This window comes from Camponotus vicinus, unplaced genomic scaffold, assembly GCF_025532165.1.
Source record: "Camponotus vicinus isolate PSW18456_S1 unplaced genomic scaffold, iyCamVici1.0 SCAF_2, whole genome shotgun sequence".
In the NCBI taxonomy this organism is placed as follows: domain Eukaryota; kingdom Metazoa; phylum Arthropoda; class Insecta; order Hymenoptera; family Formicidae; genus Camponotus; species Camponotus vicinus.
In genome coordinates this window covers 10542701-10566078 of record NW_028141956.1, presented here as the reverse complement: position 1 = coordinate 10566078, position 23378 = coordinate 10542701, and the positions used below count along the sequence as shown (strand labels likewise).

At 28.0% G+C, this 23378-nt stretch overlaps 6 protein-coding genes across 8 annotated transcripts; 4 read left to right on the top strand and 2 right to left on the bottom strand.

Moving 5' to 3' along the window:
• Positions 1-851: 851 nt before the first annotated feature.
• Csp6 (chemosensory protein 6) lies at positions 852-2344 on the top strand. Its single transcript, XM_083089656.1, has 3 exons — positions 852-949; positions 1040-1288; positions 1961-2344. The coding sequence occupies exons 2-3, from the start codon at positions 1102-1104 to the stop codon at positions 2131-2133; spliced, it is 360 nt and encodes a 119-aa protein (XP_082945782.1). The 5' UTR covers positions 852-949; positions 1040-1101; the 3' UTR covers positions 2134-2344.
• A 165-nt stretch (positions 2345-2509) lies between these two features.
• On the bottom strand, positions 2510-5101 carry Cdc10 (cyclin-dependent kinase 10). Its single transcript, XM_083089655.1, has 6 exons — positions 4969-5101; positions 4620-4774; positions 3937-4537; positions 3523-3819; positions 3285-3418; positions 2510-2650 (listed from the first exon to the last, which is right to left on the bottom strand). Exons 1-6 carry the CDS (start codon positions 4976-4978, stop codon positions 2615-2617), a joined length of 1233 nt encoding a protein of 410 aa, XP_082945781.1. The 5' UTR covers positions 4979-5101; the 3' UTR covers positions 2510-2614.
• Positions 5102-5425: 324 nt separating this feature from the next.
• LOC145966920 (uncharacterized) lies at positions 5426-9289 on the top strand. Of its 2 annotated transcripts, none has more exons than XM_083091347.1 (5): positions 5426-5605; positions 5993-6069; positions 6305-6379; positions 6524-6598; positions 6810-9289. In XM_083091347.1, exons 2-5 carry the CDS (start codon positions 6009-6011, stop codon positions 8438-8440), a joined length of 1842 nt encoding a protein of 613 aa, XP_082947473.1. In that variant the 5' UTR covers positions 5426-5605; positions 5993-6008; the 3' UTR covers positions 8441-9289. The 2 variants fall into 2 exon arrangements, with proteins under 2 accessions (XP_082947473.1, XP_082947472.1); XM_083091346.1 differs by having other exon boundaries at positions 5426-5727; positions 6810-9287.
• Positions 9290-9791: 502 nt separating this feature from the next.
• On the top strand, positions 9792-15588 carry Git (ARF GTPase-activating protein GIT1). Its single transcript, XM_083089654.1, has 13 exons — positions 9792-10033; positions 10277-10410; positions 10515-10627; positions 10872-11058; positions 11296-11426; positions 11497-11686; positions 11792-11864; positions 12180-12374; positions 12492-12658; positions 13562-13732; positions 13881-14060; positions 14141-14371; positions 14458-15588. The coding sequence occupies exons 1-13, from the start codon at positions 9976-9978 to the stop codon at positions 14653-14655; spliced, it is 2028 nt and encodes a 675-aa protein (XP_082945780.1). The 5' UTR covers positions 9792-9975; the 3' UTR covers positions 14656-15588.
• Positions 15589-16653: 1065 nt separating this feature from the next.
• Positions 16654-19712, top strand: LOC145966623 (ribosome biogenesis protein BOP1 homolog). Of its 2 annotated transcripts, XM_083090842.1 has the most exons (7): positions 16658-17363; positions 17456-18131; positions 18306-18515; positions 18678-18955; positions 19039-19138; positions 19208-19403; positions 19474-19712. In XM_083090842.1, exons 1-7 carry the CDS (start codon positions 16725-16727, stop codon positions 19625-19627), a joined length of 2253 nt encoding a protein of 750 aa, XP_082946968.1. In that variant the 5' UTR covers positions 16658-16724; the 3' UTR covers positions 19628-19712. The 2 variants fall into 2 exon arrangements, with proteins under 2 accessions (XP_082946967.1, XP_082946968.1); XM_083090841.1 differs by having other exon boundaries at positions 16654-17363; positions 19039-19403.
• LOC145966624 (uncharacterized) lies at positions 19124-22416 on the bottom strand. Its single transcript, XM_083090844.1, has 3 exons — positions 22265-22416; positions 21525-21854; positions 19124-21437 (listed from the first exon to the last, which is right to left on the bottom strand). Exons 1-3 carry the CDS (start codon positions 22351-22353, stop codon positions 20045-20047), a joined length of 1812 nt encoding a protein of 603 aa, XP_082946970.1. The 5' UTR covers positions 22354-22416; the 3' UTR covers positions 19124-20044.
• Between the last annotated feature and the right edge of the window lie 962 nt (positions 22417-23378).

Below are 23378 nucleotides of genomic sequence, written 5' to 3'. Positions count from 1 at the left end.
TGTTACGATTGAATATGATATGATCTCAAACTTGAACCTTTAGCCTCGAAAAAAATAGGATGGAAAATAGGATTTAAAAATTTTTTTATACGATATAAGAAGCTGCAAACAGTGAGTTATCGATGTACCGATAACGGTTTATCGAAACCACTTTCTCTTCATGCGTCACACGTTTCAATAGTTTGTGTCATTCATGCACTATTACTGTGTAAGATTTTTTAATTGATACATTTCTCTCATCGTATTAATTTTATCGTATTTTTTTATATAACAGACAGACAAATTGAAAAAAAAAAAGTAAAAATTAATTGTGTTTGAAATTAAATGTCATGTATTACATTTTCATTGGAAAAAAGTTTATTTTGATAAGCTACAACAGAATATCACAATTATTATTGAAAATATCTTACAATAAATATATTGTCCAAAGTATGAACCTTACAATCCGTTTCTCTTGATGTAACGCATTAACAGAGTAGGTCAAAGACTCGACATGCTATGCATATCAATAGCTTACAAACAAATAAAGATTCTAATGAACGTGCGCGCGCATACACACACACAAAGATTGAAAAAAAAAATTAATTAAAATTTATTTTAATAAAACATGAGAATTCTGAAGTTCGAAAGTTGTATTTGTTATTTTTTATGTAATATTACCCTGTTTTCAAAATTATAGAATTTATGCAAAATTAATTAATCTATAAATATTATATTCATAGATAAAGTTAAACAATCTCATAAGAGTTTTTTGTTATCAATATTATTATTTTTTATCATGGAAAATTCAGATCAAAATATAAATATATAAACGAATATATAACCGATTGTGTGTCGAAATGGTAATACGATAAGAGTATTCAAATTTATTCTCCAAGTAATTTAATATAAGACTTCTTAGAAGATACTTCCAGGGAGGCAATTGTAAGACATTCCAGCTACACGACAGGTATATACCCCTCCGTTCGAATGGTTCTCCGTTCGACTATATAAAAGCTAGACTGCCCACGATTGACGCTTTTTAACTTTCTGTCTGCAGCCTTGTCGATCGAAGAAGAAATCCATCGTGTGTTCTCGTACTTATTGATAATCTTTCGCATAATGAAGAAATATTTGTTGATCTCGTTGGCCTCGTTGATGATTCTGGTTGTTGCCACTGAGAAATATACCGGAAAATACGATGACGTGGATGTGGATAAGATTCTTCAAAATAATCGCGTCCTCAATAATTACATCCGGTGTTTGTTGGACGAAGGACCCTGCACTGCCGAAGGTCGCGAATTAAGAAGTAAGCAGAAAAGGAAAAATTAAGATAATAAGGACATTATAATAAGCATTGTCAAGATATTTTCATTCGTATTTTTTATTTCGATTATACAATTATTTAGCTTGTTCAGAACTTACTAATTTCTTAATTAAAAAATACATTAATTTAATGAAGATATGCAGCACTATAGTTATGGCTGCGATATTACGATAGACTCAATATATAATATACTCTCTCTGCCTTCCTCTCCCTCTCTCTATTACATAATATTTACTGTCAACTTTCTCGTGCAATTACATATATCCGGAGTTGTTTAAGTAACATTACTTCTTTGTATTAACTTCTTAAAGTCGAAATAATTCTAATTGTAGATGAAAGCATATATAACATTTAATCGTATTTCAAATACGAGTAAATAATATGCATGTATATTAAATATATTAAATGTTTTTATGTTCAAATATTGATAATAATATAGTAATAATAGTATTTAATCACGAAATTGCATTAAAAAAAGTATAGCGATATTAAAGCTACATAGTGTATAATATTTTTTCACATTTATTCTTCATATAGGTACAATATTCATAAGATACGTTCATAAAATGTGTTATCTCGAAATAGTTACATTAATCGCAGTAATATTATCAATCATAATGGAACAATAATATAATGAATTATTTTATTTTTTAGAGACTTTACCGGATGCTTTATCGAGCAGTTGCAGCAAGTGCAATGATAAACAAAAGGCTACGGCAGAAAAAGTGATAAATCATCTCAAAACAAAACGATCCAAGGATTGGGATCGTCTTATTGCCAAATACGATCCTCGTGGCGAATATAAAAAACGTTATGAGCAATTGTAGCTCTTTTTATACAAATATTTTATAATTATAATAATATTACATTTTTATATAGAGAGGTCACGCAGTTATTGTAAAAAATAAGTTATTCAAAAAAATCTAAAATACTCATCAATATTAAAAATATATAATATCGATGTAATACATGATAATGTATTCAAATGGAATTTGATCAAATATAGAACAAATATAAAATTTAATATAATTTTTTTTATTTTATTCAAGGAAACGGCATCTTTCATGCAAATATGTATCAATAATACAATTTATTAATTTGTTTCTCATGAAATATTTTTTCAAGTAAAACAGATTAACGTCATTATCATTAAAAATTTTTTATACATAAGGTACATTTATTAATAGGTTTACATATGTAATGTAGTAATCACGTTATTGTTATATTTATGGATACATTCTAAATATATTGGCAATATATATTATGTATCTCAAAGAGAATGTTAAGAGGTCAAAATTTGAAAATTTTTCATTCGACACGTCTTTTCTTAACTAATGATCCAAGCTGAAACAAACAAATATATAAATGAATATAAACACAGATTAAAATTTATTTATACAAGTTGTCCCAAAATTTGTAAATAAAAAAATATTAGTTTTCTCGATATACATACTCTCGTTTAAAGCTCATGTATATTTTTTATGCATATTATTTTTATCATTGAGTTTTTTATGAATCTTAGTTTATGAACAGACACTAGTCAGTTGAAACGTTTCATTCATATTTTATATAGATATTTATGTGATAATTATTTCTCTTTTCTTATTTTCTTACTTTCTAAAATATAACAATCTGTCCTTGCTTGCATAAACTTATTAGTATTGATATTTATTTCTTCAAAATGCTATAAAAAAAATTCTTGAAAAATTAAATTTAAAAAATTATTTACATTCTTTTATTTTAAGCAATAAGTTTTGAAATATATCATGTATAAGATTTTAAAGTCAAAGAGGTTTCTCTAGTCAATCACAGACTTTTACTTGTTTGTGAATTATATGCGTCACTAATTGCAAATTTCAGGACACAATGTAATATGTTTATATGTATGTGCATAGGCCCGTACACACAAGATATTTTAAAATTAAACCTAAATATTATGTCTATATAATTGTCAAAATGTATACATTGATTAACATACAAGATCTGAAATTGCTGGTAGATTATTGGTTTGATCGGTAACAGTAGACTCTTGTTCACGATTCTCTTTCTGAGTAGCCGTTTTTTTCATATTTCTATGTTGTGGAAAAGTAGGCATAAGTTTTGGATCACAAGCTGTAATAATATCAGATTAGTTAGATAGCTTGATTATATTTTAAGACGATAACTTTAAACAATTAAAAATGTAAATAAATATGTTTATATGTATATATACTAACGTAAAGGAGCTTCTTTGAAGTAACTACTTTGCAAACATTCTTCAGCAGTTGCTCTTTTCTTAGGATCGTACATAAATAAGAAATTCAACAATCTCAGACCAGCAGCGCTTAACCAAGGAAATCTTTGTTTCAAATTGTTATATGGTTGTTGTTTAAGTGTAAAATTCTGCAGTGCTGGTAGCGAGTTAAATTCTGGCCAAATAGCTTCGCTGGGTGTACCCAATAAGTCGACAATTAATTCTAATTGTGCAATTTCCGTTCTACCAGGTAATAAGGGTCTATGTCCCAATAACTCTCCTAGTAAAATGAATTATATACAATATATATATATATATATATATATATATATATATATAATTTACAAACAGTATAATGATATTAAAATGTTCTGTTTAATTAATTTTAATTTCTTACCCAATATGCATCCAGCTGCCCACATATCAACAGAAGTTGTTTGTGTCTTAGCTTGCAATAACAGTTCTGGTGCTCTATACCATAATGTTACTACTCTAGGAGTCATTGGTTTTAATGGTAAACCAAACCACCTGGCCAATCCAAAATCAGCAATTTTTACACAACCTTTATCGGTCATAAGAAGATTAGAAACTTTCAAGTCTCTATGAACAATAAAATTATGATGCAAGTAACGAAGACCCTTTAGTACTTGCAACACTATACATTTGACTTGACTCTCCGAAAATGGTGCCTGCATATTGTCTAGTAAACTTGCTAAATCTTGTTCGCAATATTCCATTGCAAGAAATATGCTTTCCAGACTTCTGCCTACTACTACTTCTCTTAAGTGCACAATATTTTCATGTCGGCATGATAATAAGACTGATATTTCCCTGAGACCGCTTACTGGTAATCCATCCTTCTCATGCTCCATTCTTACTTTTTTTAATGCAACAACTTTATCATTTTTTGTATCTCTGGCTCGATATACAATGCCATAAGTACCTTCTCCAATACGATTCAACTTTTCAAATTCAGAAACAAACCTACATTTACCAAGCTGTAAGAAAGATATGAATAAAATTTAATGTTCTATATATATATTCAATAAAATCCATAGAGATGAGTCATAAGTTAATTACAATGTCCTGTTCTGGTATTTCCATAGGTTTGCAGGTCAAGAAGGATGTTAATACTCCTTTCCTTGTGATTGGAGCTGATGGATCAGGTCCCGAATCAGATGCTGCTTTCTTATCGCTATCATTACGCTCCACTGATTTCTTTTCCAAGCTTTCTTCTATAAAATAATAAAATCAGTAAGTTAATAAAATTAAATATCCTACTGTCTGGTGCGCTCTATTTTATATTATCGAAAATAAAATATAAATAGCTTAAACACCTTATTGCTTGTATAATTATTTCGTCATTTCAATTTCATATTTATATTTATAATTAGTTTTAAAATTAAGATTATAAATATATTCACTGTACCTTTCGTCATTTTGATCACTAAATTGCACAAAAAACCAGCTGATCAATTGAAGAATAATATTGCATAAAGTGGATAAATCTCACTGAATAGTTTGTCGTTCGGAAACCGGGTTTTTGTGCATACGCGGTGAAGTAAACCATAAACTTCTATTAATTATACGTAACCTAGATATATAAGCTTATACTTCAGAATTGTATTTCAAAATTTACCCTTGGACTAGAGTAGCGTTTAATTAACCAATCAAGAACAGATAAATTTTAGTTTCATTTGCCTTGATTGGTCAGTCGAGTGTTACTTTATTTCAAGGAATAAATTTTGAAACGCAATCAAATATAGGAGTTTTCTAGTAAGAAAACGCATATGTCACACGATTGGCTGTCAAATAAAAAAATGTTCCGGGCTTTTCACAAATTCTCTATAGGCTTCCCTCTCTATACATGGTATATGTACATTGCCATAAACATAGCCGTTATGTCAAGTTTAAAATCTCCAAAATAATTTGGAAGTGCGTGATTGCGTCTTTATTTGTGAGATTTGTTTGCTACAATTTACATTGTTGATGCATAGTACACGTGAATAAGAACGTGAAAATGTAAACAGAAAGAATATGAAAAGCAGCCAAGCTGTTTAAGAAGAGTGAGTTATTGGATGGAATAATTATTACTTTTTTATATGACACAATTCCTTCAGTAAAAGGATAAATCTTGTTTATACTCTTCAAAGAATAGAGATTACATTACAAAACATCTGTTCTATTAGTAAGTATTGTTTTATTTGAGACAAAAAGTATATATCTACAATTGTGTTTAGCAAAATAAAATGTATAAAAGTAATTTATAAAATTTACTTTTGTAGTTATCTCTTTTATATATTTATATGATTTTCCAAAGAATAAGTTTTATATATGGATGAATGATTTTTAATATTATTATACTTTAAATTTTTAAAGCACTGAAGAGAATTTTATTTTTGTATATTTGCAATTCTTATTAAAATAAGATTCATATAAGTTTATATTTTTAGCATAATTTGTGTGGAAATGTTTCGAATAAAAACTACAACACAATCTGATCATTCAATATTGCACCCTGAGAATACAGGTTAGTTGATGGATTGTTCATTGGTACAATAATTATGACTGTTAAGTTTGATTTGAAAATATAAATATATGTACGTATGTATATATATATATATATATGTAATACTATTAATACATATATTACAGATATAATAATAATTATAATTATAACTATAACTTAATAATTATAACTAGATATAATTAATTATTTATATTATAACTGTTTAAAAAATATTAAATGATTTCTCTTATTTTAGTGCGAAAGATACCCAAACCTGTAAAAATTACAAAATTACTTGGATCATGTAAGCAGTCACGAAATGATCAACCAAGTAAGCCAGTTTTATATATATATATATATATCAAAAAATTTTTTAATATATATATATATAGAATATAAATATGAATATATAAATATAGAAATAAATTGGTATATAAATATGTATTTATTAATAATATCAATATATTGCTTTCAGATTCGACTATTAAAATTCAATTACCTGAAAGACTCACTCCTTATATGAAAAGTGCATCAAATCGAAAAAGAAATGGTCAGTGTATATAAGTTTCTTTTTCATTCACTTTAATTATATTTTATCCATATATTATATCTATACATTATATCTAACTATATATAATTATATATTAATAAATTTTAACTAAATATTTTCTTTAACTATATATTAACTATATATTTTATTATAATTTGCAACTATATCATTCTCTTTTATATATTTTTTATTATATTTTTTTTCTGTGCAGAGACAAACACATGTGTGAAACTATCCCATAGCAAGAAAAATGTGCGGCGAAATTTAAACTTTACGAAAATACCGACTGTGAAAATAACACCTGTGGGTAAAACTGAAACAATCGTAACAACAAGCAGAAATAATTTAATTGATAGTTCAAGAGAGAAAAATTCACATTTGTCTACAAGAAAAAGTTTTTTAATACCACCAAATACTGTAAAAGATTTATACATTAAGAATAGATTTAGACAAAACAAGTCTATATTACCTCAATCACATCTCTCAACATATTCTGTATGTGACAATAAGTATCACAAGATATCTAAGAGATTGGAAAGTTGTTCATCTCCTGTGAAAGTAACAAATATGCAAATTGATTCTGTCATACATGAAGAAGTTAACAAAACAGTGATACAATGCATATCATCACAAATGTGTACTGTAAATGATGAATCTGGGATAGATATTTTATATACAAATTGTACAGACATAAAGGATGATGCAATGGGAAAAGAAAGTCCTGAAAGTTCAATTAATATTGAAGAAAAGAAATGCTTGTCTATGTCTACAGACAATTGTAGAAAAGACTTACGTCAATCTATACAAGATGTTCAAATGATAAATCAGTCCTGCTTGAATTTAAATCATAGCACTAACAAGAATAATGAATATATCATTCTTAATACAAATTGTACAGATATAAAGGACAATGCATTGGGAAAAGAAATTCCCGAAAGTTTAATTGATGTTGAAGAAAAGAAATGCTTGCCTATGAATACAGACAATTGTAGGAAAGATTTACATCAATCTACACAAGATGTTCAAATGATAAACCAGTCTTGCTTGAATTTAAATCACAGCACTAACAAGAATGAATATATAATTCTTAATAAAACAAATCTTATAGATTTGGCATCTAAGTTAAAACATAACATTTGCAAATTAGAAGAAGACACATTGCCAAATTTGAGATTTATACTTAGTACTATTATGGATGTATTATCTGCAATAAATATAACAAATAAAGAAAGCGATAACAATGATATCAAGGTTATGCAGCAAATGACTGAAAATTTGAAAGATCATATAAAAATAACGAATAATATAAACACAAAATCACTATGTGTTAGTAGCAACATTAAAACTGAACATAATACTGAAGAAAATATTAATATTGAAAAAAGTATTATTGAAGATAGTAATATTCCAAAGGAAATTTATAAAACACCTGACACTAATTTAATGAAACTTGTGAAAACAGATGTATATGAAAAGAATAATTCTGGAATTCGGTCATCGCATCAGATCGATTTTCAGAATCTTACTTTTGAGAACAACAAGGAAAATGATAGTTTTGTGGATTTAGAAAATAAGCTGGATATCACGAATATAAAGTCGAGTACGACAATTGTATCACTTAAAAAAAGCATTCCTGTGAATAAATACAAAAACAAAAAAGAGGAGAAACCTTTGAAGGAATATATGGCTTTAAAGTCACGTATGAGTTGTTTGCTAACACCTAACATTAAACATTTTAATTGTTCACAATCAAAAAATAATTTACATTCTGAAAGTGGTGATGCAAAAGCTTCTTTATCGGGTAAAATACTTGCAGAGCTTTATCATTTATATGGAGACTAGATATACAACAATTTCATGTATATCAAGCGATTTTTTCTATTTTAAGATTATTTTCCAAAAATTCTTAATACTAAAGAAAATATCGATACTAAAGACGGTAATATTTAAGTTTTATAAAATGTCTGATAAATTGTTGTGCTCTCATATGATGAATATGAAAAAACAGTGTAACAGGAAAATTTTACAATTAGGGGAGAAATAATTGACTTGGGATAGATGAATTTTAGAAAATAGAAGAAATCGACTGTATTGCATATATATTCAATATTTTATATCAAATAATTTAATCATAAGTTGTATAATAAATAATCAGTCAATATTTATTTTAAAATAAAGAATTATTGTGTGTGTGTGTGTGTGTGTATGTGTATGTGTATATGTGCGTCTATGCGTGTGTCATGCATAAGAAACTTTCTAACTTATGTAGAAGATGTTATTATTATAGCATTTTTTAAAATATAAACATACCAAAATTTATTCAAATGATATGAAAATATTACTGTGAAAGACAGATTGTATCAAAGAATTGTTTTATGTAGATAATATAAATCAAAAAATGTAAAATTACTATATATAAGAGGTGTTATATATGGTATTTTTTTAATAATTAAACATATTAAAATTTATTTAAAATAACGAGTTATGAGAAAGTTATCGAGAAATAGTTATAGAATTTGTATAAATAAACGATATGAGCTAAGAAATATAAAATGAACATCTGAATGAGTATTTTTATATTTTAAACATACACACATATCACATTGCATCTCAGATTTAGCGATAAATGTGTTATATGTTTTGCGGGGTAATAACACTGCGAGAATGCAAATATTTATATTAAAACTATTACTAATAAAAAAAGTAAATAAAAAGATGTTATTAAATCATTATTATGATATTTAATAATATTTTATATAATATTTAACATAAAAAAATGTTATATATTAATATTATATGAATATTATCTTATAATATAATTATTGTTTTTTGCACTGTGACATTTTAACTTACAATTTAATAGTTTATTAAGAAAGTTTATATAAATATGTAGGGATAATATATAAACCATAATTTTAAAAATAATAAAAAAATAAAATTCTAAAAATACTTTTAAATATAGCATTCGAGCATTCTCTATATATTTTTTTCATATAAAATTATCTTATTACATTATTTGTTTATAATCTTGTAAATGATACATCAACAGCGATATCACCGATAATAAATAATATAAATTATTTTCGAGGAAACAAATTTACCAACAGTAAATAAACTATCGATAAACTATCTCCCTCGATTATCTTTCACGCATTTACGAAATACGACCGCTATCTGGCGTTACGATCGCGTGCTCGTTTTTTTTCCCCGATTCCTCGGATGTGCTTCGCAATAAGAGCATGATGACACAATTCAATTTATGTTTTTACTCCCGATACAAGTCATCGTCGTCCGCGTCAATTGTCGTCGATTGTTGACTATGTCATGCTGATATAATGTGTGCAAATAAGTGTCATTAATCAAGGAAGGACATAAGTATGGCGCGTCCGAAGCACAAAGCGAGCGCGGATGTATGTGCAGACTGTGGGGCACTCGGTGAGCAACATCGTTTTTCTTGACGATCACTCATTTAATTCCGCGCTTTCAGCGGTTCGGGATATCACAATTTTTTAGAATATAAGACGTGACAATTATCATCATGTCAAACCTATGTTTTGATCTTTATATAACATAATCGAAAATATAAATATACATTTCTTAATAGAATATTTTAATTAGAATAATTATTTAAAAGAAAACTATAGGGAGAAAACTATATTGAAAATGATCATGTTTTAGAGCCAGGATGGGCATCGATAAATAGAGCTATTTTACTATGTGATGATTGTTGCGGGATTCATCGTAGTCTAGGACGTCATGTATCTCATATCAAGTCGTTGCACAAGAGTGTTTGGAATACACATTTATTGAATGTTAGTATACAATTGTTGAAAAACATAGAGAAGAGCTCTTTTAGAATTTTTATGGTGTATGCATATTATATAATGTTAGAAATAACTGGATATAAATATTTCAGATGGTACATACTTTGAATGATAATGGAGCTAATAGTATTTGGGAACATTCTCTGCTGGATCCTAGCAGCTTGAAAATTAGTAGAAGAAAACCTCAGGCTAAGGATTCTTTACAGTTAGTAATTTAGACAATAAATTTTATTGTGTGTGCAGAAGAAGCAGCATCCTCACCCATAGATATTTTGATGTTTTCAAAATCAAATTTAAATAAAGATTATAATTATTATGATTTTTCTAGATAGAACTGATTCTAAGTACTAGAAATACTTTTAAATATCAAGCATTTTCTATATTTTTTGTAAGATATTTGTCTTTTTTTCAATTAGATTTTTTTCTTATATTTGTTACATTATTTATAGTCCTGTAAAGGCAGATTTCATTAAGGCAAAACATCAACACCTGGCATTTATATTACGACCAAGCAAGGAAGAATGTTGTACTGAAGAGGAACTCAGTAGGCAGTTGCATAGTAGTGTCCGTACAAGCAATTTAGAAACTTCATTGAGGCTATTGGCACAAGGTGCTAATCCTAATTATTTTTATAAGGTATATTTTAATATTTATTAAAGTAATTTATACAAGTATATATTAAATATTATTAAATGTAGTTGAATTATTATAAAAATATTTTTATTGAATTTTATACATTATATATATATATATATATATATATATATATATATATATATATATGTATGTATGTATATATGTCTATATGTAGATATGTCTATATGTAGACATGTCTATATGTAGACATGTATGTATATGTGTATATGTATACAGGAGAAAGGAACCACACCCTTACACGTTGCAGCTCGCGCCGGACAAAATCTCCAAGTAGAACTTTTAATAGCTAATGGTGCAGATCCAAGTGTAGTTGATCTAAATGGACAAATAGCTACTGATATTGCTAAGTAAATAAAATTGAATACGGAATGTATACATGTAATTATTTAAAAATGAATATTTTATCTATTATTTCAGGATGGCAGGACACATAGATTTGTCAGAACGCATAATTGAATGTATGTATGAAGTAACAGATAGACTGACATATCATATATGCTCTCGTAAGCCAAATCATCAAAGTGATGAACATCTCATCATTTCTGACTTGACCTCCAGCTTAGACAAAAGTGAGCCAGCTGTGGAAGGAAAAAGTAGATTACAAATGGTATGTAGAGATTTATATTAAGATTATATTAAGATTTATATTAAGATTATTTATTTTATTTATTTTTATTTTGTATTTTGCTTAATTAGTTTTATTTCTGTTTAGTTGTCAAATCACTTATTGGAGGAATTAACTATGGATGTTTATGACGAGGTGGATCGCCGAGAAACAGAAGCAAGTGAGTATTACTTTTGTATTCTTTACATATTTTATACATAAAAATATACTACTCATAATTTAGATATATAATTTAGATTATTTGAATGATACATATATTTTTTTACATTATATTTATACATATATTTTTGTCATGCTATTCCTATGGAAGGGTGAGTAGAAAATTTTTGAGCTTAGCAATATAATTCTAATTCATTGTGAATATAATAAAAACATATAATAAAAACATTTATTAAAATATGTACAATAATAAATATAAGAAAATAAAATAATATTTAATATTTAAAATAAAATAATATTTAATTTTTATGTATAGTATGGTTTTCAACTGCATCTCTCCCAGAGAAGTGTGCTGTTCCATTTCTGCCAGTTAATCCACAATTGTCATCTACCAGGAATCAAGGAAGACAAAAATTAGCAAGATTTACACCAAAAGAATTCACTACACTTATAGCAGATTTACTGATTGAGGCAAATCGAAGACATATGCTTGCCAATAATGCATTTCAAAGTAATATTAAATTAAGAAATATTTATTTTATACAATTTTAAACATTTTGTGTTATATCACGACATATATATATGTGTGTGTGTGAATGTATATATAAATATATATATTGTTTTTTAGATCCTGCGGTATCTATGCACAAAGAGCAACTCGGTAAACATGGATCACAAATGTCTGATGATGAACCTTTATACGATAGTGTTGCATCCGATGATGATTATGCTGCTTTAACATCTACAGATAACAACTCGTCTGATGTCGCAAAACAAATTAAAATTAATAATGAGGTAAGTTTGAACAAGTGAGAGATTTAATAGTATGGTTTAATAAATTATTACAAAACTTGTTGTTAAAAAAAAAAATAAACATAAACGAAATTATTTTTATTTTTAAAGTAATTTAGCTGTTTAAGTTTAGAATATTGTGTTAGATATTTTTATTAAACAAATACATGAGACTGTGTATATACAATTATTGCTGAGAGTGTAAATTTAACCATAGTGAAATATTTTACTTGTAATAGACATTCATTCATTCATTCATAATATATCCTTAATATCACAATTTAAATGTTCACAACAATATCATATACAGTGGAATTTTATTGAAATTCAAGAAATTTTTTATAAAATTTTTTCTTTGATAATTTTTTTTCTTATTGTTAACATTGCAAACAGTCGGTAAATCAAGTAAATTGTGTGTTTGAAATATATTGTAAATATATATTTATCTTTGTTATTTATACAATATCTTAACAAAATATCGAATATGTAGCATATATCCTTTATTATAATTTTTAGTGTTAAAAAAATGAATATTTATGCAAATGGAAAATGCTTATTTTATGAAATTATTCAATTTTTTTCAGTATATTTAAAAATTTAGCTGAAATTTAGGAGGTTCTGTTTTTTTCATATGAATAAAAAACATTAAAAAATGCAATAAAAAAATTTATTTTAGGAGAAGTTGTACTAAAAAATCAGTTGTACAAAGAAGTTGCACTATAAAACATTTTTTTTCCTAGAATTTTAAACAAAACGACTGAGAGATCATGAAATTTTTAGAAAATTTTTTTACAAAATTTGTGACTAGATATTCTAATATATTGAACTATAATATTATTTTTGTATCATTATAATATGTTCTTTGTGTTAGTTTAAAATAAAGATTATTATTGTATCATGTTTTAGGAGGCATTTGCACCAATGGCCAAAGGTCTTCCATCTATGGTAGAAGTTTTAAAAAAACAATTAACTTTATCTGAATCAACTGTACGAGATCTCCGCGAGCAGATACATACGTTACAAATCGCTGTTGAGCAACTTACTCAAGAGAATAGCGAGCTCAAACGTATGCTACAAGTAACTATGCAAAATTTTATCCTGTATGCAACATATAAATAGTATAATCCATTAAATAATATATTAATGTTTAATTGTACTTAATACTGAAAAAATTGAGAAAAAATTGATTTAGGAAAAAAAATTAATTTAAGCCAAATTAATTTAGGTAAAAGGTTCTAATGATGACAACATAAACGGGCATGTCGGTGGAGAACAGGAACCCGAATTAGAGCCAGTGCACGATATCAAAACATCCACTGTACGTGGGAATCAACGACCGGCATCTATGTACGAGACGAGAGAAGGCTTACGGAAACCAGCATCGTGGTCAACGACTATTTGTCAAGTAATTGACAATAATTTGCAATTTCTGAAACTTATGTTAAAGAAATAGATCAAATATTTGTTTGTATTATTTCAATCTAGACGAAACGCGACACAGAGGTCTTATCGCGGAATAACACACAGAGTCTGTGGGAATATGGTGCGCCTAATTTGCCACCCAGCGAAGAGGTAACTCGGCGAACAGAACAAGTCACCAGACGAATTCAAGAACTGTGGATGGCTATGCAAGATCCGAGCCAACGAGAAGCTTTTGTCCCTTGTGCCGAGAGAATACGCGTTGCTGTTGCCGAGTTAACTGCTATATTTCCTCAAGTAAAACCATTTTTTTTTTTTCGAGTATTCGTTCATTTTCTCACAGTTGCTAAATTAGAAAAAAGTAATTTTTATTGTATCAATAGAATCCACTGGAGGAAAATATCAAATCTGCCTTACGTCAGTTAAATGGCAATACTGGGAGACTTCAAGCGGAATGCTCCGGTCTTCAAAGATGCACCAGTGATGCTGAACACATGGATCGTTGTCTGCAGCAAGTACGTTCATGCGCTTATGATATTGCCAAAGCAACCAAGCTACTTGTTACGCAGTTTCAAACATAGGTTTTTTCGCAAAAGTATCGGAACTTAAAATATATATATTTCTATATGTCTGTAGCAAATGTAAATACTTTTACATAGCACATCAAGCTTATTAGAAATTTTTCCTTTCAGGCTTTCATTACATAATTATTGTAATATGCTTTATATATATTCACTTTTACAATAGTAGTACATCCATTTTTTTATCGTTTTCTGTTAAGTTAATATAAATATGGGAGTAAAGACTTACTCTCTTTTTCTACTCATTATTAAATTATTTAATTGTCGAAAACTAAGTTATTAAATTTATATTCTAAAATATCTAAATATGCGATTGAACAATCTAATAAGTAAGGCATGACATTATTTGAGGATATATTTTTTAATGTATATTATTTAATACCTGACAAAGACTGAATAACGGCAAACCAATGAGTTCTACACAAATCTAAGTTTATAAGTTTTGTTTAACATGTGTATAAATTTTATTTAAGCAAATTATAGAAGAGGCCTTATCATTTAAATATTAAAATAGGACACACATAAGTAAAAAACACATACTCCCTCCGTTTTTTGCCAATTTGCGGTTGGCAGCAGTCGGGAGTAAACATAAAATATTTTTTATATTTGATGTATATTCTATGTAACGGACAAAGATAAAAAAAATTGTTCATAGATGATATATAGCAATTCAAACATTGTTATTATTATATTATAGAAATAGAAGACATATAGAGATGTGTCCTTAGGGATGCAAGTATTTTTATTGAAAAATGCTTAATAATTATACAGCGATTTTTTATCTAAAATAAAATTTGTATAAAATTCGCGCAAAATTTGTATAAAATTGTATAAATAACGCGCATTCAAAAAAATTTGTTTAAATATTTGATGCATTTCTGATCAGTGTGTTTAATTATGTAATTAAAATCAAATAAAATTTTTTAGAATGTCTTTATATATTATCATTAATTTGCTTAGCAGAAAAATGAATAATATTGAAAAGTCTTGTAATCTAATCAAATTTATTATTATTTATATTACTTAATTATGTATTATTTTTTATCTCATTATATCACTATTTAATTCAAATAATTTAATTTATCCTTATATATCTTATATTTTCTTTCTACAATTCTTTGATTTTTATTAGCAGATAATTTTAAGATAATTAGTGCAATATATTGCTAATGAATTATTATTCAGATAAATATAAAAATAATCAAGTATATTAAATAAAACATTTTCATATACTTTTTAAATTTGTACAATTAAATGTATATAATTATGAATAACGCAATATGTGTGTATGTAAGAGAGAAAGAGAGAGAGAACAGACGCAATGTTATAATGTATATCCATGTATTTTCATTACTAACACATACATTATAGTCTTATAAAAATATATCCTGATGTATAACATACATACAAATGAAAAAAATTTTTTTATTTTGAGGAAAAACATTTATAATATATAAATCCTCCCTTATAAAACGTCGACGACTCGAAATCCATATTAGAAAAAGTGAAAAATCTATGAAATGGATCGAGTTGATTTTATATTGGCAATATCATAAATTATCGAGTTGATTTTATATTTATATATATTTATAATATATATCAAATATGTGAGATTTATATCGTTTCATCTTTTTCACGAGTTTAAAAATTTGCACACAGGATGTGTCAAGACGTTACGTAGCGATAGCCAATCAACTTTTCGTTCTTACGGACTAGCTGTAAATCGATTGGTTATTGTACCGTTGCGGGGAATAAAGTCTGATGGCGTTTTCGAGTGGTCGGGTTTAATCGCTTCGGGGTAGTTTACTAGATGTTATTGACCAATCACAGCTATTTTTCTGAAGAATGTATGGTTACATTCTTCTGAAGAATGGCTATGATTGGTCAATGACGTCTAGTAAACTATCTCAGAGCGATTAAACGCGACCACTTGAAAACGCCATGAGAAGGTCTATCGTCGCGACCTCAAGTTTAGAGTCTATTTTCCTATTTTCACGTCGCATGGACGTTAACAGAAACCCACTCGATTCATGTATTTCTTACATCCATGCTAATTTCAGTGCTCTAACATGTCCGTTAAAGCCATGTGGCCGGTCTCAGGTTCTTCTCTGGTTTTTCAATCTGATGATGAAGATGATAAACTTGAATCAAATTATGAATCTACAGATACTGAAGATTCAGAAGATAACAAAGCAACAAATGATTCATATAAAGGAACACAAGAGAATTCACGAGTTATATTAAAAGATAAGAAGAATAAAATAAAAATTAAGTATAAAAATAAAGAATCTCTAAAAAAATTAAATACATTGAAAAATGAAAAGAATTCCAAAGAATCAAAAATGCAGGAACATAAGGATGACATCTGTAATAAAACACAAGCTAAGAATATGCCTAATGATGAAGATGAATATGAGTATGATAGTTCTGATGAGGAAGATACTTATAACACAGTTGGGAATGTACCGATGAAATGGTATAATGATTATAATCATCTTGGTTATGATTGGGATGGTAAAAAAATTCCAAAACCAGAAAAAGGTGATGAATTAGATAACTTTTTAAAAAGAATGGAAGATCCTGACTTTTGGAGAACTATAAAAGATCCTCAAACTGGCCGAAATATTATATTAAGTGAAGCGGATATAGATTTAATTGTAAGAATTCAAAAACAAAAAATACCTGATGTTCAATTTGATGAATATGCGGTAAGTTATATTTATAATAATTTAATTTGAGGATATATTGTATATAATATATTAAAAACTTAACTATTTTATATGTTGTAAATATTGCACAGCCATGGGTGGACTGGTTTACTTCCGAAGTAATGAAAACGCCTCTTCGAAAATTTCCAGAACATAAACGTTCTTTCTTACCATCTAAAATTGAAGCTAAAAAGGTATCAAAATTGGTACATGCTCTTAAGATGGGCTGGATGAAATCTACTGCCGAAATGCAAAAAGATAGAGAAAAGAATCAGGAGCCACAATTTTATATGTTATGGCAATCTGATGATCAGGCAGAAGAAATGCGTAGAATTCATAAGCATATTCCAGCTCCTAAAAGACATTTACCTGGTCATGCAGAGAGCTATAATCCTCCATCAGAATATTTATTTGATAACAAAGAACTTAAAGAATGGAATAAATTGAAAACAACTCCATGGAAGAGAAAATTACATTTTATACCACAAAAATACAATTCTCTTCGAGAAGTACCAGCATACTCTAGATATATCAAGGAAAGATTTCAGAGGTGTTTAGATCTATACCTATGTCCTAGAGCATTAAAAATGAGATTGACAATAGAGCCTGAAGCTTTGGTTCCACAATTGCCCAGTCCAAGAGATTTGCAACCATTTCCAACTACAATGTTTATGGTATTTAAAGGACATACAGATATGGTCAGAAGTATTACTGCAGAACCAGGTGGTCAGTTTATTGCTTCTGGTGGAGATGATATGTTATTGAAGAGTGAGTTACTTATACATAGCTTATTACATATATGTATATTAATTTATATTACATATTATATATACACATATATAAATAATTATTTTATTGTCAATTTATATTTAAATATTAATATATGTATTTGTAAATTATATACTTTGCATGTAGAATATAAAATATATATTATTTTAACAGTATGGGAAGTGAGCACAGGCAGATGCTTAAAAACAGTGCCTTGTGGTGGTGTTATTAGAAGTGTTGCTTGGTGTCCAAACCAAACTATATCATTGATAGCTGTTGCAGCTGATAAAAAGGTTCTCTTAATAAATCCTGGTGTTGGAGATGACCTTATTAGCAGTAAAACTGATCAACTTTTGGAAATAATACCACAAAGTGAAAAAATAGGTATAAATAATTCAATAATAAAAGCAATATTGTTTATATACAGTTTATTTTAAAAATAATCTTGAAAATATTTTATATATATATATATATATATATAGTCTCTTTTTTGGGACAAGATTATACATGTACATGAGATTAATGTATATATGTATGTTATAATAGTTAGTGATAGAGTACGAAGTGCAGTACAGTGGGACCAAGTAGAAAGAGAACACTGGTCTATTGGAATTAGGATAATTCTAAATAATTTTAAAATTGTAAAACAAATAACATGGCATGGAAAAGGAGATTATTTTGCTACTGTAATGCCAGATGGCCAAAATAGATCAGTATTGATAAATCAGTTGTCAAAAAGAAGATCTCAATTGCCTTTTAGTAAATCAAAAGGATTAATACAATGTGTGTTATTTCATCCAATTAGACCATATTTATTTGTTGCAGTAAGTAATAGTAACTTACTAAAAAATACTAATAGTATTAGTATATTTAAATTTTTTTTAAAGATTATTTTTTTCTTCTTCAGACACAAAGGAATGTGAGGGTATATGATCTTGTAAAACAGGAAATGGTTAAAAAATTATTATCCAATTCACAATGGATATCAACAATGGCTATTCATCCTGGTAAACTTTATTTATATTTTGTATTAATTATGTATATGTTCTCATGTGATCAATATAAATTTTTTTCAGGAGGTGATAATGTCTTGGTAGCAACGTACGATCGCAAAATGCTTTGGTTCGACTTGGATTTAAGCACTAAACCTTATCAAACATTGCGATTACATGGAGCTGGTGTACGTGCTGTAGCATTTCACAAACAATATCCTCTATTTGCCTCTGGAGGTGATGATAGGGGACTTATTGTATCTCACGGGATGGTGTACAAGTAAGATATGTAGCTAATATGAAATTTTCTTGTATATCTATATATTTAATCGTTGTATGCATTTTTTCAGTGATCTTTTACAAAATCCATTAATTGTGCCGTTGAAAAGATTGTGTCACCATGAATCTTATAATGATTTTGGTATTTTGGACATCATGTTCCACCCCATTGAACCATGGGTATTTTCTGCAGGTGCAGATTCTACCATACGAATGTATACATAAATAAATATGTTCACAAAATATTGCTATAGAATTATATCATACTTATAAAAAAAATTCCAATTTTATATAAAATGCATAAAGTACATGTTATCTTTTTTAATGTATTTTTCCCTTTTTTGTTATCTGATATAAATTCTTTACAATATAAATTTAATATAAACGATAATTAATTTATAACAAAATATAGGAACTTGTACAGTTGCATTAAAATTAAATTTAAATCATAGGACATCTCACATTAAACTACTTTCATCAGTATAATAAATATTCTAATAGCTAAAATAATTATTATTAATAAAAATTATTTTAAGAAAGATTTCTAAAATATAGAAATGTGCATAAATTAACTATACTAAATCATGATGTAGAAATAGTATTTTGCTTTTCTCTTTCTCCTGAATATTCAATATTCATATATTAAGATAAAGGAGAATGCCCTAAGCATTGCCATTCAGGTTCACCGCAATCACAAGTACGACCTGCATGTCTCACTTGGAATACAGTAACAATACCTCTGCTATCGTCAAATCTACATGTAATATGCAAATCATATATTAAAAAAGTGTAAAATTGGCTACCCCATCTTTGCCTTAAATACACTGATCTAGGATCTTCTCTTAATACATTTTCTATAGCTTGCTTTTGTTCTTCAACTTTATCATCTGAAATCTCGTTTAATTGCATCAAAGCACGTTCATTGAAAATTACTGATAATGTTGTTGTACGAGGCTGCGAAATCCAATTTGGTATTCTTATCTCAGAAAAATTACCCTCCATTGCTGTATTCATTGGCACAGATGATATGGTTGTTGCCGCGTGAATATCTGGTAAAGTTCGCGATGGTGTCAAACTCTGAGACTCAAGTCCTTCCTCTCCATCGGGTGCTTCACGTATTCCCATTCTTACAGGAGAATTATCGACTCTTGCGTGCAACACATGATGATTGACTAAATCTGTATCTGTACCACAAACTGTACTTGGACCATCTGCTCCATCTAACAGTCTAGAGTTGCGTAAAGATTGATTTTCGGTATAATTTATTTCATTATCATTATCTCTTTCTACATATGTTGACTCTGTATTGCCAGGATTATTTATATCTATATCATGTAATCTGCTATTCAAATCTCTAATAGAATCTGTCTGTGATTCGGCTATTAATATTGCAGCATTCTGTTGAATAGAATAATCCAAATCTGATCTTATATCAGATGTCCTATCTTGTATTTGATATGTTTCTGTATTCATATCTGTAGTATCAATTTGTAATGAAGCAGTATTGTTAGCATAAGCTTCCATCAATTGAGAAGGTTGTCTTGTAATATCATAGCCACTAAGATTTGAATCTGCTTGAAATTCTTCTACCTGGAGCCTTAAGGCTATTTCTTCATCTTTGGAAATATCAAATTCAGCTTGTTCACCATTGTTGGTATTTGTATCGTCAATAAGAAGATCAGTTGATTGATCCTCACTTAAGTTAACAATATCTTCCATATTATGAAACATGTCCGAGACATTCATGTTATTCTCTCTTGACCTATTACTTAATTTTTCAATATGTAATGGGCTATCATATTGTGGTATATATGGTTTTATATCTAGAACAGGGGTCTGGTTAACCATGTCGACACCTTCAAAATAAATTGTATAATTCTCAATTTTTAAAATCTTAACTAAACTTAGGCCAATAGGACATGGCCGATGTGGAGAACGTGTAGAAAATACGCCTGTTTTTATTCCATTCAATCGTGGTGGAGCCACTTTTGCACGAGTGTGCGTTGAATCATTTCTATGAAAATGAAATAAAATCCTATTGAAAAGAGAAGCAAAGGTTATTATTTGTTGTTTTATCAATAATGATAAAATTATTTTTTTGAACAAATTATACTATTCTTACCACATATGTGAAAAATCCTGCAAACCCTGTAATGCATGATCTGGATTTGTAAATACAGAATTATAAAGTGTTAATTTTCCTGGAACCTTTCCACATATTCCAGGTTGTCTTGGGGTTGCTCTCTTGTTAGGAAACCAAGTAGAAATGATACCAATAGGTTTTAATTTGAGAATATCTTGATCTTTACTTGTACCAGGCTTTGCTTCTTCTTTAGATGAGGCTATTAGCTTGGAGTGTGAAAAAGTCTCCCCACCTTTTTGTAATTCCAAGAAACGTTTAATATTATCGACATCTTTATCAAGTATATATCGTAAACCTTTCACTTGTTGTCTGTAACACATCGAATCAAACTTCTATTAAAAAGCATTTAGATGTGCATATGTGAAAACTTAAATAAAATCAACCTATATTAAATTGCAATTTTTATTATCTTTTTTTTTTATTAACAATGTATATATATATATATATATATATATATATATATATATATATATATATATGTAATATACAATAAAATAATAAAATAACCTATGATAACTGTTGATCATATTTTGTGCTAAATGTGAGATATCATTACATGAGATTAATGTATAAACACTAAAAAAGGAATGAGTATATATATAATAATAAAACGGAGTAGAAACAAAATAATGAAATTTGAAATAAAATAATTACATATTGATATATGCAATGCAATATGTATATATACATGATTGAAACAAATAAATTTTTTAAAATACCTTAAATTATTAATCTCTTGTCTCGCCGTATTCAATTGACCGAGCAAATATTCAATAGTTAAGCCAGAATTCTGACAAGTCAAATCCATGTTCGTTTTAAGGGCTTGAGCACGAAGAATTATAATCGTTACCGACAGAGTCGTAAACACAAGTCGAAGACGTAAGCAGTGGGTCTGTTCTTTTTAGCTGCACTGCTACACTAGTACAATAAGTTGGAAAGAGACAAACATACTTTCTTTCACTCTAACTAATTGCACTAGTGCAGCAGTGCAGATAAAAAGAACAGGCCCAGTGTTGCAATTGGAGGAATAAATCTCGCGCATGCGTAATAGCACGAATGTTAGCAGACGTTTTATGCTTCAGTCATGTATGTATTTCGCTATAATGAAGGATATTTAATTAGACCCCTCGTAGGAGAAAGAATAAAAATATACGTTAGGAAGGAAATGGTAATGTACTATCAATATATAATCAATATATAATATATAATATAATCTTGTATATTATCAAATAATATCAATAAAATATTATTGAACATTTTATGATAGAAATATAATAATTATTATTATTTTATGGTGAAGAAAAAACAAAGCAAAAACTTCATTTGTAATATAATTACAAACATAATTAATAATTACAAATATAAAAATAATTACAAATATAATTAAAATTGATTAATTATAATTTTTACATAAGTAAAAAATTCTTTTATGACAAGCATGTAATAATTAATACTATGTAAATACAAAACATTTAATATATATAGCGTATATAGCATGTATTAACATTAAAATCGAGAAAATTGCTAATTTAGTCCCCTTTTCTTCCCAACAAAGTTCTTGCATCATCGCACGAACCTGTCAAATCGGTCACGTGATCTCTCACGCATGCGCACGAAAATCTCACCTGCTGAAGTGTCCCTCCAATCTCCAATTCGCTGTCACTGGCTGCGTTCAGCAGGAAAAGCTGCTTTGCGACTGTTCTAAAGCCGGGTCTACATTGGTCGTATCGTAAAGCCGGTTATACAATAGCTGTCGTAAGTCGGTGTCGTAAGAGTTGACCAATCGTATTCGATTATTCTTCTCTAAAATCAACTGTGATTGGTTAACTCTTA